General features: G+C 43.2%; 1 protein-coding gene across 1 annotated transcript in view; it reads left to right on the forward strand.

The window, feature by feature from the left end:
* Window positions 1-23,147, forward strand: part of LOC111219086 (anoctamin-1-like) — a 159,564-nt gene extending 136,417 nt beyond the window's left edge. The window contains exons 23-25 of the mRNA XM_022741674.1: window positions 18,536-18,720; window positions 20,203-20,308; window positions 22,886-23,147. Coding sequence (XP_022597395.1) covers window positions 18,536-18,720; window positions 20,203-20,308; window positions 22,886-23,137 — 543 coding nt within the window. The 3' untranslated portion in view covers window positions 23,138-23,147. The remainder of the gene's footprint in view (window positions 1-18,535; window positions 18,721-20,202; window positions 20,309-22,885) is intronic.
* The last annotated feature ends 686 nt before the right edge of the window (window positions 23,148-23,833 follow it).

The following is a 23,833-nucleotide window of genomic DNA, read 5'->3' on the forward strand; positions in this document are numbered from 1 at the left end:
GGGCTGCAGAGTGCTTCCCAGTCTGTTATTTCAAAGCAATCTCTGAGTCTGGCACTGGTCTCCTCTGACCACACCTTCACAGACCTCTTCTCAGGTGGTTGTTTATTCACCAGAGTGGTGTAGTCTGTGATCAGATGGACAAGGTTTTTGATCTGAGCGTCCCAGCGGGCGAGGGGGGATGAGGTGTATGCATTCGTGATATTTAGAATACAACAAGTCCAAAGTTTTATTGTCCCTGTGTGACAATACACATACTGGGTGAAGGTAGGAAGAGCAGAGGACAGGGACTTTGTTTGAAGTCCCCAGAGATGAGGAGGAGGGAATGGGGGTGCTGGTTAGCAGTTGAGAGACAACACTATGGATCTGGTTGTGGCTGCAGCGGCGACAGCAGGGGGGATGTACACAGTCACCACAATGACATGTGAAAACTCCCTCAGGAGATAGTACGCGCGAATGCTAACCACACAGCTCCAAGTCTCTAGTGCAGAGTTGTTCCTTGAACACTGATGTGTCCAGGGTGGCACCATCTCTCATTAACGAACACAACAACCCCTCCCTTCTTCTTACCACATTCCATGGTTTTCCTGTCCGCCCGTACCAGTTGAAATCCGTCCAGTGTGACATGATTGAGTCAGGAGAAAGTTCACCCAGCCACGTCTCCGTGAAGCCACATGATGCTACACTCGCGAAACTCTCTCTGAAGCCGGGTTAGCGCAGTAAGCTCTTCCATCTTATTTGGGAGTGATTCTTACGTTCCCCATAGATGACAGACGGTAAACATGGTTTTATACCGTTTTTTCCGCTGTCTGCGCTTCACTCCAGCTCTACAGCCTCTCCTCCTTCTCCGGATCTCCGCTGGGATCTCCAGCCGCCCAGCATGGTGAAGGGGTGTTGGCATATAGCTAACAGCTGGTCCCGAGTGTAAACAATGGTCCGTGGTAGAGTGAGTCTCCCAACATTGCATCAAAAAGTTCAGAAAACAGCAGAGGCAAAACACGACTGTAAAGAAAAAAACACCCATAGCTGCCACTTTGCTTAAAGTGTCGGTGTAGTACAAGAAGAATCACACTAAAGAGTAAAAAAAGAGTAAAAAAGAGTACAGAGCCTGCTGTTGGCATGCCTTGCCCACTTCTATGGCCTATCCTTTTTTTTCTATTTTTGTCCAGCTCTCTCAAAATATTCTTGTTTTGTCACGATGGCGACATCAACACCATGACCCACTGCATCACAGACTATATTAACTTCTATGTGGAGAACACTGTGCCTGAGACCTGAGCTGCGGCGACAAGAACTGGGCCAATGAACTGAATCTGTTCTTCAACAGATTTGATTCTGCCCCCTCCCCCCTTACCTGCCCTGCACCCTCTTCACACCTCCCTGGGCCAGCTCCCCCTCCTCTCCTCAACCCGCTACTTTCAACTCCCATTCACCTCCAGCCCTCCCCTCCCCACCAGTACAACTGCCCTCTCTCACCCTCCACCACCCCCATATCCTCACCTCAGTCATCCACCCCCTTCTCCATAACAGTTGATCAGGTGAAGTGTCAACTTAAGAAGATCAAGACAAGGAAGGCCCCAGGCCCGGATGGCATCAGCCCCAGACTACTGAAGGACTGTGCAGATCAGCTCTGTCGTGTGCTCATGCACTTCTTTAATCTGAGCCTGAGCCTGGAGAAAGTACCAGTCCTGTGGAAGACCTCCTGTGTGGTCCTGGTACCTAAAACCCAGCGCCCCAAGGAGCCTAACCATTTCAGGCCTGTTGTCTTGACCTCTCACCTGATGAAGACTTTGGAGAGAATCATCCTGAGTCACCTGAGACCACTGGTGAGCACACAGCTGGACCCCCTGCAGTTTGCTTACCGGCCTGGTATTGGGGTGAACGATGCAGTGATCTACCTACTGCATAGATCACTGCTACACCTGGAGGACAGTGGGAGCACTGTGAGGGTCATGTTTTTTGACTTTTCTAGTGCTTTCAACACGATCCTGCCGCTACTGCTCAGAGTGAAGTTGGAAAGTGTGGGAGTGGACCATTACCTGGCTGCATGGATGATAGACTACCTCACCAACAGACCATAGTACGTGAGGCTTCGTCACAGTGTGTCTGATGTGGTGCGCTGCAGTACAGGTGCCCCCCAGGGTAAGGTGCTCTCCCCTTTTCTCTTCACCCTGTATACCTCAGACTTCACACACAACACCACACACTGCCACGTCCAGAAGTTCTCTGATGACACAGCCATTGTTGGGTGTGCTTCGGAGGGAAATGAACTGGAATACAGGACAGTCATCAGGGACTTTGTCAGCTGGTGCAAGATCAACCAGCTTCAGCTTAATGCCAGCAAAACAAAGGAGATGATTGTGAACCCCAGGCGGAAGACATCCCACTTCACACCAGTGAACATCCAGGGACTGGACATCGAGGTGGTGGAGAACTACAAGTTCCTGGGGGTTCACCTCAACAACAAACTGGACTGGTCCACCAACACCCACGCTCTCTGCAAGAAGGGTCAGAGTCGCCTTCACCTGCTGAGGAGACTGAGGTCCTTTGGCGTGTGTGGGGCTCTCCTCAGGACCTTCTACGACTCTGTGGTGGCCTCAGCCATCTACTTCGCTGTGGTCTGGAGAGGGGACAGCACTGACAGGGATAGGCAGAGGCTCAACAAACTGATCCAGAAAGCGAGCTCTGTCCTGGGCTGCCCCCTAGACTCCATTGAGAAAGTAGGTGACAGGAGGATGTTAGCTAAGCTGACATCCTTATTTTCTGCTGTGGTGAATGAATTTCCCAGTTGTGGGATTAATAAAGTTAATCTAATCTAATCTAATTCTGACCACAACAGAGGACCAGCCATTCCACTTCTTGTCTATATGCAGTCTCGTCACCATCTCGGATGTGTCATCTGCAAACTTCAAGAGTTTAACAGACGGGTCACTCGAGTTGCAGTCGTTGGTGTAGAGAGAGAAGAGCAGTGGGGAAAGCACACATCCCTGGGGGGCGCCAGTGCTGATTGTCTGGGTGCTGGATGTGATTTTCCCTGTCCTCACTTGCTACCTCCTGTCAGTCAGTGAGTTAGTGATCCACTGACAGGTAGAGACTGTCACAGTGAGCTGGGTGAGTTTGGAGCAGAGGACTTCTGTGATGATGGTGTTGAACTCCGAGCTGAAGTCCACAAACAGAATCCTTGCGTAAGTCCCTGGGGAGTCGAGGTGTTGCAGGATGTAATGCAGTCCAATGTTAACTGCATCATCCACTGACCTGTGATGTCCTTCAGTAGGGGCAACACCATTCTCTCAAAGGATTTCATGACAACAGATGTCGGCGCGATGGGCCTGTAGTCATTTAATCCTGAGATGGAGGATTTCTTGGGGACCAGGATGATTGCAGAGCGTTTGAAACAGGAAGGAACCTTACACAGCTCTGGTGATGTGTTGAATAACTGAGTGAAAATGCGGCTCAGCTGGTCAGCACAGGTCTTAAGGCAGAGGAGTGACACACCGTCTGGGTCTAGAGCCTTCTTGGTCTTCTGCTTCCTGAAGAACTGGCACGCATCCTCTTCACAGATCCTCAGTGCTGGTGTGGGGTGAGTGGGAAGGGGTGACGGTGGGGCAGGGGGTGCTGAAGGTTGTTCGATGTCAGAGCAGGCGGGTGATGGGTGTGAATGAGGGCCTGCAGTAGAAGACATTCAGCTCGTTGGTCCTCGTTCCTTCTCATGATTGCTGTCAATTCTAGGGAACTCTATTTTACTTAGGATATTGTCTATGCCATCTTGAGAGCACTCAGAGAAATGTAAGTCAGAGTAAAATTTTGCTAACATTTTGTCAATGACTATTTGGTGTGTAAGACCAAACTGATGAGGGTTTAATAGTAGGAATAAGCCTGGACGCTGCTGAGGCTCTGGCATGCTGAGCGAAGAGTTTGCCAGCCTTATCTCCTGACTAAAAAACACATCTTGATTTGAGTAACTGTAATTCAGCTTTATTTGTGGTTAAATCTGCAATTGCATCTTATAAAGGGTCTGGGAAACTAGCATAGCTATCATCAGTCACCTTAAGTTCCTGCAACAGTTCTGACTGTTGTGATCTCTTTTTTTTCTTAAATGGGTTGTATGAGATATTATTTGACCCCTGAGATATGCCTTGAGGGTTTCCCGTAAGGTTCCTCTTGACACATCAGGTATCTCGTTAGTTTAAAAAATTAACAAGATAGTCGATCACAAGAGGAGTTGTCAACTAACAAATGTGAACTGAATTTCCATTGCTTGAAAGTGGGGCTATGATTGGGGAAAATTATATCTAACGAGGTGGGAGCATGATCAGAAATTGCAATTCTGTGGTGGTCACATAAATGTACGTAAGGAAGTAGTCAGTTATCCAAAAGAAGTCTATCTGAGAATATATATGGTGTACATGCAAGAAAAATGTAAACGAAAAAAATGTTTTGTCTAGAAATTTATAACTCCATGGATCTGACATGCCCAGCTCCCCAGTAAAGGAATTTCATGTTTGGCCAATCAGTGCTCCTAGATTGCAAGTTAATGCGCCAATTCAAGTTGGTGACATAATACCTGTCTGTTGCCAATCACCAAGCAGCTAAACTAAAGAAGAGGAAGAAAGCCTGTGTTGTCACAGTACAATTGGCGATGACTTATACCATCATGGAAGCACCTGCTGCAGGCTGTACTGCTAAAGTTACAATTCCGATAACAGACGATGACCACCCCGACTACAGTGGTGAACTCGTTGAACTCCGTGGTGGCGACGAAGATAACATTAAACACCCATGGCCTTATTTGCTAGGAAGGTTGTCATATGTTGGATTGAAAGGTTCTTCTTACTGGTTGAAGTGCCTCTTATGCCTCCCGAAAGTAACTGAAATATTGGTATTCATTACTGCCAACTGCTCAGTTGTTAATTATTGTTGGGTCTGAGCTCTACCTCATGAGCTGGACACCAACTATGTTGAATTTTGGTTGTTTATCAATTAATTGGCTATCATAAATTAAGAAAATATTAATATTAAAAATATTAATATTAAATAATAACTTTAAAATTAATTAAAGTTCACGGGGCACCAGCCTAAACTAATAGGCAAAATAGCCAATATGGTTTTAGTCTCAAATTATTACCATTAATCTGGAACTCTGATTAACAATTAGCTTACTAACTATAACCAAACTACCAAATCAACAGTAAGTTAAAGTTGAAGGATTGGAATTCTACAAAGTAGAGGTTGGCAATATTCACGCTTGTGCAACATTAAAACCACAACAGTATTATACTTAAAGGCATTTTATTTACCATGGAGCAGAGTAAAACACAATGTCTGATCTAGTATATACAGGTGTGTGTATGTGTGTGTGTGTGTGTGTGTTTGTGTGTGTGTTTGTGTGTGTGTTTGTGAGGACACAAACAAAGGCAAGATAGGCCGATTCAAAGTGATCACTGTGACCACATGATCTGAACAAAGAAGACTACACAAGATGGCGGTAAACAAAGAAACTACTCAAAATGGCCGCTGAGACCACCTGGGGTGTGTGAGAGGGAAGGTGTGAGTTTTCTTTGTTAGCCTAGCCTCATGTAATCTAAAGGTACCAGGTTAGAGGGAGGAGGTTAGCTTCATGCAGGTTCTAGAACTGAGACGTACTACTATGTGTGTGAACATACGTGTACCTGATTAACTGTTATGACTGACCACAACCTAAGCAAACATTACAACAACAAGACATCAATCAACAAGTACATTAACAAAGTTAAGACTTCTGCTGCTTAGTTATGCTGTGCGGTGCTATGCTGTGCTGGGAAAGGTTAGGCCCAGTCAGTTAACGTTACCCAGTCCTGGAAACCAGCAAAAGAGGTCCTTTCCAGTGTTGGTGTGAAGTCCAGTGAGTTAGGAGATTTCCTAGTGGAGTAAAGTCCTGTCTGGCTGTGTTACTTTTGCAGTTATCTCCTTTGTTCTCCTCACAGAGTTAGCTGTTCCATGCTAACTCTGCTACAACTCCTGTTGCTTGGAAAACCAGCTGGCCTTGTGTCGTAGCTGCTGATTCTGAAGAGAACTTGGTTCACTCACAGTTAATCTGAAGCAGGTCGCTGCTATTGAGGAGAGAAGTGTTTGCAGGCTGCTGGTAGCGGGCCGGCGGGAGAGCTGGTTTTCTCAGGTAGCAGGGCTGACCTGGGCTGGGGCCTTGTTGCCCTTTTGAAGAAACTGAAAGGAGAGAGCTGGAGCTGCTCTCCAGAGCAAGCCAAAGGAGAAGAGTGTTTGCAGGCTGCTTGGTAGCGGGCCGGCGAGAGAGCTGGTTTCTCAGGTAGCAGGGCTGACCTGGGCTGGGGCCTTGTTGCCCTTTGAAGAACTGAAAGGAGAGAGCTGGAGCTGCTCTCCAGAGCAAGCCAAAGGAGAAGAGAGCGAGAAGAGGGCCAGAGATCTGGTTTTGTTTGGTGACCCCTTGGGGGTCAACATGTCACGCTGGACCCACACTGGCTGGCCAGTAAGGTCCGTGGGGGGAAGGGTCGTCCCCAGGTGTGAACGGTGAGGAACTGTGGAATGTGAGTTCCTTTGTCCAGTGGAGCAAAGAAACATTTGGTCTCTTGAATGATTGAGTCCCAACAATTATAAAAAAAAATTCAGTGATGTAACAGTTATTGCCACGGATCAAGGATCCTTTTTTCTATTTTTTGTCAGCTCTCTCAAAATATTCTGTTTGGTCCTTGAATTTGAGGGACTTGTGCCTTGAAAGTCCTGGAAAAGTATTTGAATTTTAATAAGGTGTCGGAACCCTGAATATTTTTGCTTTACTATAAGTAAGCCACAATAAAGTTCATAATCAAAACTGTAACTGCTCTTTTTTTTTTTTTTTACTTTTACTTCCAATACTTAAGTACATTTAATATCAGAAAATTACTTTTGATACTTAAAGGTGTAATGTGTGTTTCAAAATATGGACTAACACTATCAATAGTATATGAAGGAGCCACAGTGATGATGTCATGACCAAGAAACCACATTCAACAGCAAAGAAGCAAAACATGGGTTAATCCTGGTGTGTTTTTCCACCACTGGAGACAGCTCCGGGTAAAGAGATGCGGTTTGATGCTGAGCTGCAACTTTTCTTTTAGACTGGTGAGTAACATCTAATGTTGGTCTGTAGCGAAAACTATCATTAGTGCAAATGACGAACCGTACTGACAAACATTCAAGTGGCATAAATGTATGATTGATGATGTCTACAGTTTTAGCGATGTAGTAGATTTTAGCCTGTTCCTGCGGTTGTTGTCCAGCTAGATGCGTCAATAATTATTTTTTTTTAAGTAACACAAAGAGACTATTTGACGCAGAACCCTATCTATCCTGACTATTTATTATACACACACAACAGACATCACATGTTTGAATATGAAGAACTTGTATGATCTAAACTAAATATCCAAAAACCAAATATCTTGCAAGTAAAAACCTACCTGGCAATACACCTTATTTTCTGATTCTGCCTTTGTGATGATTTCATCATCCTTTCCTCATGCTGCTATAGTCTGACATTCATAGTTTCATGCAGTATCCCCTTGCCTTATTTTTATAGCTAAATAAAAACATACTGTTTGTATTACATGTACTCATAATTTTCTTCAGTGCTGTCAACAATGGATACACACATAAATAATAAATTATAAGGAACATTGGGAAAACATGATTAACTGGACAGGGGCGAAAAAGGTGAAATGCTGCCCCCTATGGAGGTCGATCAAGTAGCACGAGCTTACACATCAGACCTTTAAGTAACGTAAATATCAGATATTAAGACTTTTACTCAAGTAATATTCTAAAAGGTGACTTAAACTTCTACCAATGTCATTTTCTATTAAAATACTTGTACTTTTACTCAACTAGAGCTTTCAAGTACTTAACACAAGACTGCATAGAGGTTTTGAATTTGAATCATGAACTCTTTTGGCCTTGATAATCACATAGAGAAAGTCTGATATCGTGATAGCCCTACTTTGAATGGGGCATTAGATAAGATCCCAAAATTGGTTGTTTTTAGCGACACTCGTGGTAGTTAAGTGACGTGCAATCAGCATTCTTTTGCTCGCTCTCGCGAATGTGCTCACACTCCATGGGTGTTAGTGTGCATCTACCAAAACAGCAACACTGTACGAGATTGACCGGCATAATGTTGACATGTGAGGTAAGTGAAGTTACACTGTTTTTACAGTTTGACAAACGTTATATTTATTTGATTTTGTATTTATAAACGATAACATTGTTATTAGCTTGTTGGCTAGCACAATTTAACGTAGGGTTTATTTATTTTGAGCTAATCAATTCTTGCATGATACATTCATATGAGACGTCGGCATTGGCTTGCTAGTCAGCTTTATCAATGGCTGTTTTGTCTAGCTTTCAGCGTGAGCCTCAGCAGTGTCCTATAAATACACTTAGAGTGTTTATTTTACTGTTACTGTCAATCAGCATACATCAGACAGGGAATGTATCACAATAAAACATGCCATTTTATACACTGTCACTGTTTTCTTTTCAGGATTGAAGTTCTGAAGGCTATGCAGCAGCTCTACTAGATGAGACCAGAGACAGTAATGTTAGAGGGCGGAGGACAAGGACAAAGTTAAAAAGTTTGTTGTGAAAGAAAAGAAAAAGCATCTTGTGTGAAAATGTGTTCAACGTTCCAGCGTGAGTTCCTTACCTACAAAGAAAAGCTACCTTTTATTTTTTATAAAAGTTTATTTTATTTTATAAAAAGTATTTTATTTTATAAAACTAAAGTACACATTTTTTTCAATGTCATATCTTTTTACAAGTTTTACAATGTCTGTATATACAGTATATCTATTTTTTGTACTGTTTTACTAGTCTGTCAATAGATATTTATAATAAAGAACTGTCTAAACCAGGGATGCCAGGGTGAAATTGGTCAGGGGGCCAGATTTTTTTCAAGTGAGACCTCAGCGGGCCGAATTACACTTTCAAACTGAAAAGACCAAAAACTGACTCAACATCACTGTTTGAAATTATTCATTAAGGCCTACACATCAAAAAGAAATTGCATTGGCACCACAATAGCCTCACAATGAGGCCTACAATTACATAGAAGCCTAAAGCAAGTTACAGTACCCTCTGAAAACGTAACATTGTCCTATCCATGCTAGGGCTGTCAAAATTGCTCAAAAATTACGTTCGAATATTCCCTCTAAAAAACACATATATTCAAACTATTTGAATATCTATTTGCGCATTATTCAATAACGCGCATCACATCAATACCAGGACAAACTAATACAACGAGACATAACTACTGTATAGGTAGGCTAGTTTATTTAAGTTTAAACATATTTGACAACATATTACCTACATAAAAATAACATGAACTAATGGCCAAGACCGCAGAACTCACTCTAGCTCTCACACTTGCTCGCTCGCGCACTCTCTCTCTCTCTTTCTCTCACCCGCCCCCTCACGCTCTCTGTGCATACTAGTTTAAATGAACAAAAACAATAAACAAATGCTGAGTGCTGATCAAAAGTTTTGTGCAAGCAATTTAAGCTTAGGGATGGGCGGTGTCTCCTTCACTGGTAGGCTATATCGTCCGCGCGCGAGGGGAGGAGGGGGCTCACTGCGCTTTTGTCTCCCGCTCCGTGCTCAAAGTCACACCAGGCAGTCTATGCAACTGACGGGTTCCATGAAAATTAAAATAAAAAATAAAACATTAGATTTAAATAAAAATAAAACTCTCCCATATCAACCCACGGGCCGGATGTGATGTTCAATCGGGCCGGGTCCGGCCCGTGGGCCATAACCATGGCATCCCTGGTCTAAGCCATATTCTGAGGAATTTTCTTGCTCCCATTGTCTGTTATGTAGCTGAAGTCATGTCCTTTATGGCGAGAGAGAGGGAGAGAGAAAAAAAGCAAGAATTAAAACCTACACAAATGACAAGTGAACCAGTAGGTAAATGCATTACATGACTATACATCAGCAGATACCTATAAAGCATAAGCATGTGTGTCATAATGGCAGAAAAAAGAAATCAGGTGAATTAAATTCAATTAAATGAATTTACAGTGGCATATAATCCACAGAATGGGAGACTGAGTAAAGGAGCCATTACAGGGCATGATTAGTAGCCCTCAATTCTTCAATATTGTTGCATGAACCATAATCAAACACAGTGGCTCTTAACATTACTTGACAGTGACCTTTTACTGTGTGGTTTTTAATTCATGCAGAGAGATTCTACCAAGCCATTCCCACGTCAATGGTGGAATCATTCTCTAGTGAACTAATTGAACTCTCCTCATAATTCCTCAGGCAAACAAAAAATAATGTTTTCACACGTATGACTTACGAAATTTATCATTTCTGGTTGACATGCACTGGCTGGTGGTTGTGTTGATTATAGTCCAGTGCAGCGAGGAGGGTCTTTGCTTCATACACTGGAGGAGACAGCGCAAACCACTTGCCAGCATAAATCAGAATATGGTTTTGAAAGGACTCCAGATCTGATGTTGTCCTATAATGCAAAGAAAAAAAATTCAAGATTCATAAAAAAATTTTACTTCAAGACATATGCCTGTTGTACAACTCGGTCATATATGGACATCATATTGATAATATTGCTATAACATTTATATTTCCACATTCACCTCTTGTAAATACAAAAAATTTACACACACTTTAGTAGACAAGATAACGGTATTTAGTCTTACCGAAAGGTCATAAACTTCTCAACATCATTCAGCCAGCGTCTGTTGAGAGTAATCTGTGAGAGTGCCTCATGTGCTGCAGAACCAGATATCATGTAGTCTTACTCGCGTCTTGCCACATCCAATGGCACTCCTGTGACATGGTGAAGCATCCCTCACCACATACCCTAAAATAAAATGGCATTTTCAGTAGAAATAATAATGCTGTGTGGCGTACATGTTCATCCACCATGTAGACTGTGTTGACAATTTCTATGGTTACTGCTACAGCGTGATGATGTTGGGGCGCTGGGAATGCTGGGTACAGAAAGTTGTTGTTGGTTTTCTTAGCTAATAAAAGCTAACGGGTGTTACACCGTGACTGTCTGCAGTCTTCCTAATCTAAGATGGCACAAGGACTCCGCTGGATCGACCCGCTCGTCTTTAATGAGGATATCGCTCACAACTGGGAGAAGTTCAAGCGGGAATGGCACGTCTATAGCAACGCCGGGCTAACAACGGCTAGTAAGAAAGTGAAAGCCTACACGTTTCTTAACCTCGCCGGTCCGGAGGCACTGGATAAACTCGACATGTTTGATTTTGCGGACGACGAAGATTGCGAGGACCCTGCCGTGCTAGTAAAGAAATTTGAGGAACTATGCCTGCCAGTAAAGAACGTAATTATGGACAGACATGCATTCAACACAACTGACCAGAAACAGCACGAGTCAATCCAGTCGTATGTTTCCACGTTGAAAGTAATGGCCAAGAAATGTGACTTCAGGATACTACATGATGAACTGATTAGAGACCGTTTGGTCTGCGGTATTCACAGTGACACTGTCCGTGCACAGCTTTTGAAGGAGAAGAAACTGACACTAAATTCGGCCATCGAGATCTGCATGCTACATAAACAATCTGAGAAGGGCAACAGAGAACTAAAAAAGGAAGCAGAGGTGTGCACAGTGCAATTCAACCCATGCACAAACTGCGATGGCCAACACGCACCTGACCGGAACAGGTGTCCAGCTCTCAACAAGCGCTGCAACACATGGAAAAATGAACCACTTCTCGAGATGCTGCAGATCAGGCAAACCGTTTGCTGCCAACAGGCCAGGGCAGGTTCCGTCCCCCACTGCACGCAGGGGCAGATACACACACGTGAGTGAACTTGACACGCAGCCAACACAAGAGCCAACTGATGTGTTTCGCTGCGAGACTGTAGAAATGTTTTACTGTGAGAGCATAGACAAGCCAGAGGATGTGCATGAGCAGGATGAAAGGTTTGCTGAACTGTCTGCATGCAACACTGGCAGACAACTGACTGTGAAGATTGACACTGGGGCCAAATGCAACGTCATATCCAGGGCTCTGCTACAGCACATTGATCCTACTGCTCACATCAACCTCAGCAAAAGAGCAAATGTTGTAGCCTACGGAGGTCACATAATCCAGACTCTTGGTGCGGCAGACATGAACTTTAGTTGCGGTTTGCTGCGATTCCAAGTTGTGGACAGAAACGTCAAGCCACTGCTGGGTCTCAGAGACAGTGTCAGACTCGGCTATGTGACTTTTGGACCAGAGGTGCATGCCGTCGTCCAGCAGGAAGCGCCAGAGCTGACAGAGTATTTGACACCAGCACCATTGGCAAGCTGCCTGTGGTGTATCACATGCGCCTGGATGACACCGTGCACCCCACTATATGCGCTCCAAGACAGGTGCCACTGGCCATGAAGGACAGGATTGTGACAGAACTGCATAGAATGACCCGACTGGGAGTCATCACACCGGTTCAGGAGCCCACTGAATGAGTTTCAGCCATGGTGGCTGCGAGCAAACGAGATGGTAGCATGAGGCTATGCATCGACCCCGTCAACCTCAACAAAGCCCTCCTCAGACCCCACCACCCGTTGAAAACTGTGGAAGAGGTGATCGCTGACATGCCTGATGCCAAAAAGTTCAGCATTCTGGATGCTAAGTGTGGCTTCTGGCAGGTGCCGCTCAGCAAAGAGTCCTCAAAACTCACCACCTTTATGACTCCTGTGGGCCACTATGCTTTCCTACGAATGCCCTATGGCATCACCACGGGGAGTGAGGTTTTCCAAAGGTGCATGGAGCAGCTTTTCGAAGGACAGCCGTGTTCAATTGTGATCGATGACATCTTGGTGTGGGGCCGCTCGAGAGAGGAGCATGATCTACGTCTCCGCCCAGTCATGGACAGGATACGGGCTGTCAATCTCAGACTGAACCCTGAAAAGTGCCGTTTCAGGGTCACAGAAGTTGCTTATGTCGGTCACCTGCTCACCAACCAGGGTGTTAAACCCGACCCTGCCAAGACCGCTGCCGTCCGCCTGATTCTCCCGCCGGAGGACAAGCGCAGTCTCCAAAGGTTCCTAGGCATGACCAACTACTTGGCCAAATTCATACCAGACTACAGTGAGACCACGGCACCCCTGCGCGAGCTGTTGCGCCAGGATGTAGACTGGTGCTGGCTGGAGCTCCACACAGCGGCATTCGCCAAACTCAAAGAACTCATCGCAGGTCCCCCCGTGCTGCGGTACTTTGATGTGCACCAACCTGTTGTACTGTTGGCTGACGCCTCACAGCACGGACTGGGTGCTGTCTGCCTCCAAAATGACAGGCTTTTGCTTCAAGGGCCCTCACAGAGACTGAGTCACGCTACGCTCAGATTGAAAAAGAGCTCCTGGCCCTTGTCTATGCTTGCACAAAATTCCATCACTACATATACGGACGGGCTGTGACTGTCGAGACTGACCATCAGCCACTCATTACCATACTAAAAAAGCCACTTCACACAGCCTCTGCACGCATCCAAAGGATGATGCTCCGGCTGCAGCGTTACAACCTCGAGGTCATCTACAAGAGGGGCAGGGAGCTCTACGTCGCTGATGCTCTCTCCCGTGCACATCTGCCCTCCACTGACCAGGCTGAGAAATGGAGGAGTACGAGGTCAAGGTGGTGGACGTCCTCTCCTCACACAGGGTTGAGGAACTGAAGCGTGAGACATTGGCTGATCCCGTGTGCCGGCGTCTCTCTGAGGTCGTTGCTGCAGGCTGGCCCGATACATTTAGAGAGGTGCCACGTGATCTGAGGCCATTCTACGCCATTAGAGAGGAAGTGGCACGGAGTGCCACAGCAACTCATTACAGACAATGCTGCTTACTTCACAAGTAGGGAGTTCCAGGAATTTGCTCGCAAGTGGGACTTCTGTCATGTCACCAGCAGTCCCCTGTACCCTCAGTCCAACGGGCTTGCTGAGAGGGCTGTGCGCTCAGCAAAGCACCTGCTGGAGAAATGTGCACGAGATGGAACGGACATAGATGCAGCTCTCCTCAGCCTACGTAACATGCCCAGGGACGGGCTGCCGTCGCAAGCTCAATGCCTGCTTTCTCGGCACACCAGGGCTTTCATTCCCATGACCAAAGCCATGTACTCACCCAGAGTGGAGACACAGGTCCAAATGGCCCTGACACAGGCGAGACAGAGAGGAAAAGCCTACTACGACAAATCAGCTAGGCCGCTGGCTCCACTGCGAGCTGGGCAGACAGTGAGAATGCAGACACAGAGAGGACATGACAGGCTGGCGACAGTGCTAGGAACAGCACCACAACCCACAACCCAATAGTTACCCGTTCAAGACTGGAGATGCTACATATGTCAGGAACAGACGCCACCTACTCCAGACACCTGAGACTTATGTTTCTGAATCCATGGCAGGGGACCCACCTGCTGTTGCTGCAATCGCACATCCACGAAGCCCACAACATGACAGTGTGGGACCAGATTTGTCACAGGGACAGCGGCCTGTGATTGTTACTCGCTCAGGGAGAGCGTCAAGACCCAGCTCTCTCTACAAGTACTTAGTCACAGACCAGCTCTGTGATGTGTAGACACACTGACATTTGACGCCCCCCCCTTCATGTTGCAGCCGGTTCTGGCTGTGTGGACTGTTGGACACTCAATAGAAAATAGCACAGACTTGCATTATAACAAAACCCCAAGCATCTATAGAATGAACATGTGGGTTATGCATATAATGTGTAAATGCAGAACATGTAACATGTATCTGTTGTCCTCCCCCCGTTTTTGGATTTTATTTTTTTATTTTTTTTTTAGAATATGTGCTTCGTTGACATATAACTTAAGAAGGGGGATGTAGACTGTGTTGACAGTTTCTATGGTTACTGCTACAGCGTGATGATGTTGGGGCGCTGGGAATGCTGGGTACAGAAAGTTGTTGTTGGTTTTCTTAGCTAATAAAAGCTAACGGGTGTTACACCGTGACTGTCTGCAGTCTTCCTCATTCATGCACATCTACACACCACCAATAGGAGTAGCTAGCTTAGCAAGCAACTGCAGTAGTAGAACACATTTCAGTGGACGTGGATTAACTTCAGTGGTACTTTCATGTACGCAATGCACAACAAGAATCATAAGACACTTAGCAAACAGAACAGCAAGAACCTTATTGTACGTCGCTTTGGATAAAAGCGTCAGCTAAATGAATGTAATGCAAGAGCTCCCTGCCCTGTATGCAGTGAATCAATACAAATTGAATTGATGACAGCTGAGCCACACTTCATTTCAAAGTATTTGTGTTACGTGTGAAAATAAGGAGAGCCAGAACCCAATTGCAGATGCAGAAGATGAACAAAGTTTATTTACAAAAACTAAAAATCACCAACAGGGAAAAACTAACGAAGGACCACTCAAGTGGCTGCTGAGGGAAAAACAACAAAAGAACAATAACACAAAATACCACGAGGGGCAAAAACTCTAGAATAAACTGAAGTTGTCCAGGAGGAAAAAATACTCACTAGCACACAAAAAATAAACGCTGGAAATACAGAGTGGGAGATGAGGCAGGTTCTCGTGAATGTTGCAAGGAACAGCAGGCATGCGAATGAATCGTGTGGCACAGGGGAATATTTGGGAGAGGTTTAAATAACTATGCTGATTGCAAGAAATCAGGAACAGGTATGGCAATGAGGCTGCTGCCGAGAACCGGCCCCGCCCCTCCGTGCTGCCCAGAGTGAGAGAGGAGACAGAGGTTAACTGGAGGCTCAACACAAAAATAAATCAAAAACCAAACCATAACATATTTATATGTCCTTGTCGTGGTTGTATTGGCTTGTGAAAGCCCATTACACTCACCATGAACTCCTCTCGATTGTCTGCCAAAAATGGTTGACAATGTCCCTCATCCAGACCAATATGGCGGACTGACCAGATATCACCCCACCCTGTGAACAAAAAAGGAAAAAAATATTCTACTTACCATCAAAATGTAATTTACATAAGATCGAAAAGCCAACTCAACTCGTTTTCACTCTTACCGCATGAAGTTTCTTTGTCAGATTTTTGGCTGCATGCCAGATGTCCAGTGAATAGATCACACCCTGATCCTTGTACCTCAATTTCTCTCGGTCCGGAAAAAAGAAATACAAAAAGACACTCACATTTCAAGTCTTTTTTAACTACATTCGATAAGTACATGTAATCCAATGTACCAGTACTTAAAAAAAATTTCTTGAATCTATACTCACTCATCAGTGCTGAAATATGTAGTTGATATTTAGTTCCTCCAGAAACCTGTCCATTGTTTACATGAAGGCGTGCTTCTACATGGTCACTCTGTTTCGGTTGGTCTGTCTCTTGTCCACTGTTACTACATTGATTATGTCCATGGAGCAATGTCCATGACCTTCTGTGATCCACAAGCAGCACTGCATGAGAAAATATGTAGAAAATGCATATATGCATAGCAAAATACAAATGAAACTTCAACAACAGAGAACTGTATGGATATTTCCAATTTATGAGCATTTAGAGGCCAAGTTTTGCCAATACATACCGCACACAGATAGGTGGGACAAAGTGAACATCTAACTGGTCAGAAGCCAGTTTGTTGTCCAAATACCTCTACAACATACGAAAAAAAAAAAAATCCCTTCCATGTTGTAAAATAAACATGCTATATGACAACATGTGGTGTGGAGAAGTGTTCAACTTCATAAAGCGTGTTCATAAAGCTGTTTACCTTTTTCTCATCCATTACAACAGAGTCCTCCAAAATTTCCATGGATTTGATGCTACACACAAAACAATTATGAGTACATATCACACAATACAAAAGGGACAATAACACAATGTAGAATCACAGACAGGGGTTCATTGCGGCGATAATGTCTAGTCATTATACAACTCCAGCCATTTGAAAATCATTCCTGTTGAGATAACATTTCAGTATCACCAAATAACCCTGTTTAGTCTATACACATATCCCAGCTGTAGAATGGAATATCATAAGCAGAGAAAGCATAGTCATGTGATAATGTTTTATCATTTCATATACTGTTGTACGTACATATTGGTAATGTTGTCATTGACATTGAGTCATCTTCTAGTTAGAAATGAAAAACAAACTAACCATCAGATTCTCCTTCAGTTGTTGATGTTCGATGACTTATTTCCCTGACTTGCCAGTGCTGTGGTTTTTTGTTTTATGGTAGCTGGAAACAAAATACAATAATATTTAGAATGCTGGAAAATAAATTGCAATCATATTTAGAATAACAGTACTTTCTGTAATGTTCCTAGATTTTCTTTTGACCATTCGCTTCATGATACTAACTAGTTTGCCATTTGCAAATTACCAGATCCATGCAGGGTGGCTAAGTTACAGCTAGCTAGCTCCGCCAAGGATGTCACATTTTCGGTCCTGTTTGTTTTTCTGATTGTCAGTAGGACAACGGAAAAAAACTAGCCAACTAAAATACTCACTCGAATAGTGAGTTTCTACCGATAACAAGCATGCAAAGGTTAGCCATCTAGCAGTAGCCTAGCTACGCTGCATTGATCTGGCGTTGATTGCTTCGTAATATTAGCTGACAAAGTAATTTTCAAACAACAAGCCATCCGTATCAGCCCCGGGGGTCCGGATGAATTAGCTGACGTTATCCACTCATCACAAAATATTGCTATGTTACTTTGCAGTTCATCCGCGTTAGCAAGAAAGCTAACCTGGCTAAACTTGGGTAACAAGACAGCGAAAACCACAATATCAAATTCACACACAATTATTTCACATGATTTGTTTTAATGTTATCTTACCTCTCCTACAGGAGGAAAGCCACATCGGCGTCGCTCCAAACTCTACTTTTCACCCGATTTCGGTCCAAATCCCGTTTGGCCAGACAGGCTACAGTGGATATAATCCTCTTTTTGGGCTTTTTGGAGTCGCTTATTAGCGTACTCGATTTCTGAGCTATTGTTGCTATTGCTTATACATTCTGCTAATAATAATGTAATAATGCTGCAGCCACCAAACATTTTAGGTCTACCACTGTATTCCAGAAGAAGTGAAGAAGTGAGTAATGTAGACACAGTGTAAGGGTTAATTGTGTTTGTCAGCTCATCTTAATGAGTGGAACCACACATTGTATGAACTAGTTTGTTTCAAGTGTCACAGTGTCATTCTCAGTTTGTTTCACATCAATTCACACCTGTATCCATGTGGCTCTGATGACTGTGACCTTAAAGACTTTGAATGAAGGTATAAACAATGTTTAGAGAGTTTGACTTCATGGAACTCCCAGACAGTAGAACCAGACAAGCCTCTCGTATGAATGATTAAACAAATGCAAGTGTCAAGTCAAGTACTGTCATCCCGTGGATTGTTCATTTCAACATGACACTCCATTGTTCTATTCCATTCTGTCTTGTTTACACATAGTATATGAATGTTTTATTCACACTCAGTCTAACTCCCATTTCTGTCCCTCATCTCTGATCCTCTACTCTACAACCTCCCCAACCACAATTCCTAGGCATTCGTCATCTCCTTCACTTCAGACTTCATACCCCGGATGGTCTACCAGTACATGTACAGCCCAGATGGCTCCATGCATGGATTTGTCAATCATACACTGTCCTATTTTAATGTCAGCCACTTCCAGGATGGCAAAGAAACTATGGATCCACTGCACCTTGGCTACACCATTGAGATTTGCAGGTGGGAAATCAATCTCAGTTCACAGTTTTCAGTTTCATTATAAAATGTGGAAATGGAAGTTTGGCCATGTCTCTATGCTAAACAATTTAAATATCAAATGGTACACATCCGCCTACAAAAGAATATCATATTTTCATATATAATAGAACAAATTATTTTCTTTTGGTATTCAGTGTAATATATTATTTTACATAACGCCATAACTGAAGATGGGACTAAATATTTGGACCAAAGTTCTGCAGCATGCTCTTTTGTAGCTCTTGATGAGACTTGTACACCTCTCAACCGTTACCTTGACTGAACTCTTCCTGAGCAAACCTGTCCACTTCTCTCAGATTTGATGGGTGCCTTGAGAGTTTCATCTCCTTCCATAGCTGTCCAGGTGGATTAAGATCCACATGAAAGCCACATGAATTTCACATGTGCAAAATCCACATATGGACACATAATCACATGATCACATAACAGAAAACACATGCAAATACACAAACACGCTGCAAATTCAGAAAACATCTTTCCCATGTTAAACATACATGAAGTCATATGCAACCTATGCAAGCAGTCATGGATGGGAAAAGAGGGGTATAGCAAATAAAGTGCATTTACTCAGCTTCACCCAGGGCTCAAACTCACAGCCTTTGACACAAGAGCAAGACATGGACTTACTGAGTTATCTGTAAGTGGTATGAACAGAGAAGGCGCCATGCTGTGACTAAGGCATCCAGCAGGGTGCATGGTATGATATGATATCTGTCCATCCATCCAAGGCAAATTTCAAACCAGTGTCAAATATTCTGTTTTTAAGATACAATTTTGAGAATTACATATATCTATCTACACAAGTATTTTGCACATTGTACATTTTTCACCTGTTGCTGTAACAGCAGGTGAGTCAAGATGTCAGAGTGACACTGACTCACTTCCAGACTCTTTAGCTCTATTCCTAGCTAGGTAGTCCAAGACACAGCTTCATGTTATTATAGAAAAACATTCCAGAGAAAGCGAAATTTGAACTTGTATTTATAATTAAAATGTCCTGATTTGATCATCCAGAGCACAGCCACATTATTCCAAATGATTTTGCTGTTAAATATGGAAACTGTGAGTAAAAACTTTACAGTCTGATGTTGGGAAAAACATCATCAAATACAATCTTTTGAATTAAGCATCTGCAAGCAACTCTACTAACAAACATGACATTTGCTCTGCATTTGTGATAAGAAGTTATCAAGTTTGAACATAATCGGGCGCACATGCCAAAAATGTTACAGTGATGGCCAATCAGCTAACACACAGCCTTAGCTGTGCCTCTCCTCCCACCTGACTGGTTCACCCTAACCCTAACAAATCACACAGTGACTCAGGGACAGGCTGATGCCAACAGGGAGAACAACATCAGCCAGTTTTTACATCAGTTCCTGGATTATCACTAAATGACAAAACTAAAGAGCAAACTTGAAACATGTCTCTTTGTCTCTGAAGGTATAAAGACTACAGAGAACCTCCATGGTCAACCACTCCATATGAGATCTCCAAGGAGTTTTGGGCGGTGCTGGCTGTCCGACTGGCCTTTGTCATTGTTTTCCAGGTAATGTAAAACATGAAGAAAAGCAGCAAATCACACAGATTTATTAGAAATTGTATTAAATTATTGCAGACCTCATTGAACATTTAAATCTATAATAGCAACTCCGCCCTGGTCAGTGCAGAGACTGATCTGCCTACTTTCATGTGTAGGTGTCAAGGTGTGTGGTAAGTAGGACCCAAATGCAGCCAACACATGGGAGACGGTGCAGGCAGGTTTATTTAAAAAAAGAACTTATATCACAAGCACAGGGAACCATAGGGGATGACAACAGGAGAACATGAACAGGTAACATGAACAGACCAAAAACAAACCAGACATGAACAGACTACATGAACAGATTGAGGATTAAACAGACATGAACAGATTGAGGACATACCCAGAGAACAACAGACGAACCGACAGAGACAAAGGGGAGCACAAAGACTATATAGACAAGGGAGGCAAGAGTGATTGAACACAGGTAAAACACATTAGGGTGGGGCAGACAATCACCACACAAACAAGACCAAGACAGGAAGCAAAACACTGAGACACACAAGGAAACCTTATTACAAAATAAAACAGGAAGTGAGAAAGTCCAAAACAAAACTAACAAAAAGTGTCTGCCATAGCAAACCATGACAGTAGGTTTCTCTCTGTGTATAATGATTGTGTGTGGATCAGATCAGTTATGTTGCATTCTGTGTGAATCAGATCAGTTATGTTGCACTGCACCTCCTGACAGCACATTCATTTCAGGGGTCTGTTTCATCATTTCTGTTGTGGATTAATGTTAAGTATCTACTCTGTTTATCAGCATGCAGTGAAGACTTTACACCTTTGGGAAAAGTTTCTCTTTTATGTCAGCCACAAACACTCCACCATAGTGAAGTAGAAGTGGCTTAAATGTCTCTTTAATTCTTGTGTATTTTGTTGCTATTTCTCTGTGCCTTCATTTCCCCATGGTTTTGCAAATTCACCTGTGCAGCCTTTGTTCTCTTCTTGTTAACATTGTCTCTGTTAGTCGTGTTGTTTGCAAACGATTCATTGCAAAAGAACAACTCTTTTGGGTGTATGAACTGCAAGATGAACATTCATTTTGTTCGTAGGACAAATGAGGAACGGTTCATATTCAGTGAGTGTCACACAGGAAGATGGTGTTTATTTAGTCTAAAATTAGTTTTTTCCTAGTAAGAATACTATTGCAGATTCATAGAGTATGTGTGTGAATGGGTGCATGTGTGTTTGTGTGGAGAGAGGGAAACATCATGTGAGTGAAGCTCAAATTGGCAAGCTCAACCACAAGATTAGACCTAGGGAGGTGAGAGATGAAGGAGTAGATGTTAAGAAGTACACAAAGCAGAGACACCCAATGAACTGTTCTTTCAACCACTGAAACTGTAGCTCATTGACTGTACTCGCCATGAAGAAACTAACACAACAGCAAACAACGGTAAACCCTTCACAGTGTTTCACAGCAAGCACAGGCCATAACAGTCTGTCCTTAACAACAGCAGCACAACAGTGCTGACGGTACACACTGTTACTCCAGTCTCTGATGAGACACAAGTCTCTTACTTTTAGCTGCATGTGTGTAGATCTTCAGCGTGGTACTTGGTACTTGGCTGAACTGTGAAGAGGCCATTTGTCAGGTGGTCACTGCATCGCTGCTCCTGCCAGCTCTTTCTCTCTACATAGTGTTTGCCTTGGATAATGGCCATTAGCAGGTTACTCCAATGTTATAAATTCATTTTTGATTTATTTTTTGACAGAAAACATCACTAAAATGTCACTGTCTCCACATGCTGCTGCTAAAATGGTTAAAAAATATATTTATATTTATTCATATCTGTATCATATTCAGATTCAGCCTAGACATAGAAACTGTAGTGGAAGGTGTCAGTTTATGTGCAGTTGCTGCTCTGATGTCAATATGGCATCAACAGATCTTTTCCATCAACATGGCATACCTAAAATTTCTAAGGAAGGTATTAACCCCACAAAAACTTAGCAGAAAAAAATGCATGTGTGCCAATACCAATATATTTCCGTGCAGCACTTCAGTAGAAACTCGGAGCTCAGATATGTGTTATATAAGTGTAACTAGGGATTTGATTGTATATTAATTCAGTTTTGCCTCAAACCCTAAAAGATGCTGTGATGGACTTAGAGCTTTATTTCTGGTTTTCTTTTGTCAGTGACTGAATTCAACTGAGGGGTCAGTGTGGTCCACAACTACTCATCCATAAAGCCAATACTGCTCTGTTCCATTTTCACTTCTGGACATTGTAGACTCATGTCAGTAAAACCCACAGTATAAGGCTGTGGGATTTCTCTGTTATCTATCATTTGTGCCATGTTTGTGTATTTACCAAAGCAATATTTATCACGTGGCTTTGTTTTTTCCAGTCTTCTTGATTTAATTTGCATCTAAATTTTCTTCCATAAATTTTTGTTATTTCATGTAACTTCACATTTTACACAGAACATCACATATATTCCTTCAGGGTTGAAAGAATCTGCATTGACTAAGTTTTATAATTAATTAAAGAAGACAAAGAAAAGAAAACATGATTGTCTTCCATTTATCTCTACCAGAATGTTGTGATGCTGATGAGCGACATTGTGGACTGGCTAATTCCAGACATCCCTAAGGACATAAGCCTTCAGATCCACAAGGAGAAGATTCTATTGGTTGACCTCTTCATGAAAGAAGAGCAAGGCAAGGTCTATATCCTGGAGAGCAGGGCCTCTGCAGGGGGCAAGGAGAATTGCAGCAGGAGCAACAACAACAGCACAATGGCTCAGCCTCGCTCTGGACTGCACACCAATAGCACCAAAAACCTCTAATGACAGTGACTCACAGTGATTCTTAGCTCAGTCAAAACTGCTTGCAATCTGCCTCTCAGGCCACACTAAACTCTGTTTTTGTTCTTGTTCAGAACATTCCAACAACCAAGAGAGCAGCTGGCTACATAAAGAGACAGCGTGTGGGGTTCCATGTGTGCAAAAACATGTAACAATATGTCCCCATACACACTGTCTATATCCACTGAATCCATGTCTAATCAACTTTAAACTGAAACTTCAGTTGTGACAAAACAATTTTATATCGAATTGTTTGTGTCAATTCCTCATCTGACTTTTGTCCGTCAATTCAACTTCAAACTGTATTGATGTTGTAAATTCAGTCATGAAGACTCTTTATGCCTCATTCCCTTACAGTTCTCTCTTGCTCTCTCCCTCTCTCACCGCACTTCTTGTAATCAGCTGACTGGAGGTTTTCAGTAACAAATCGGATTTCACACGATCTCAACCATCTCATTGTCACTGTCAAACTTTAAAATCAGGGGCTGAGACTTAGACTGATCTGTAGTGTTGGTCCATCCTGTTAGTCAGACTGTTTGACAAAAATAAAGACTCATTTTAGGGTCATTTTAAGACAAATATATTAGACTCAGGCTACCTGAGGCCTAAGACCAACGTTACCATGGTAACAATCAATGACACCTGTGCTGAGCAGTAGATAACAACAAAAAACAGGAA

Source organism: Seriola dumerili, unplaced genomic scaffold (genome assembly GCF_002260705.1).
Source record: "Seriola dumerili isolate Sdu_G_001 unplaced genomic scaffold, Sdu_1.0 BDQW01000056.1, whole genome shotgun sequence".
Classification (NCBI taxonomy): domain Eukaryota; kingdom Metazoa; phylum Chordata; class Actinopteri; order Carangiformes; family Carangidae; genus Seriola; species Seriola dumerili.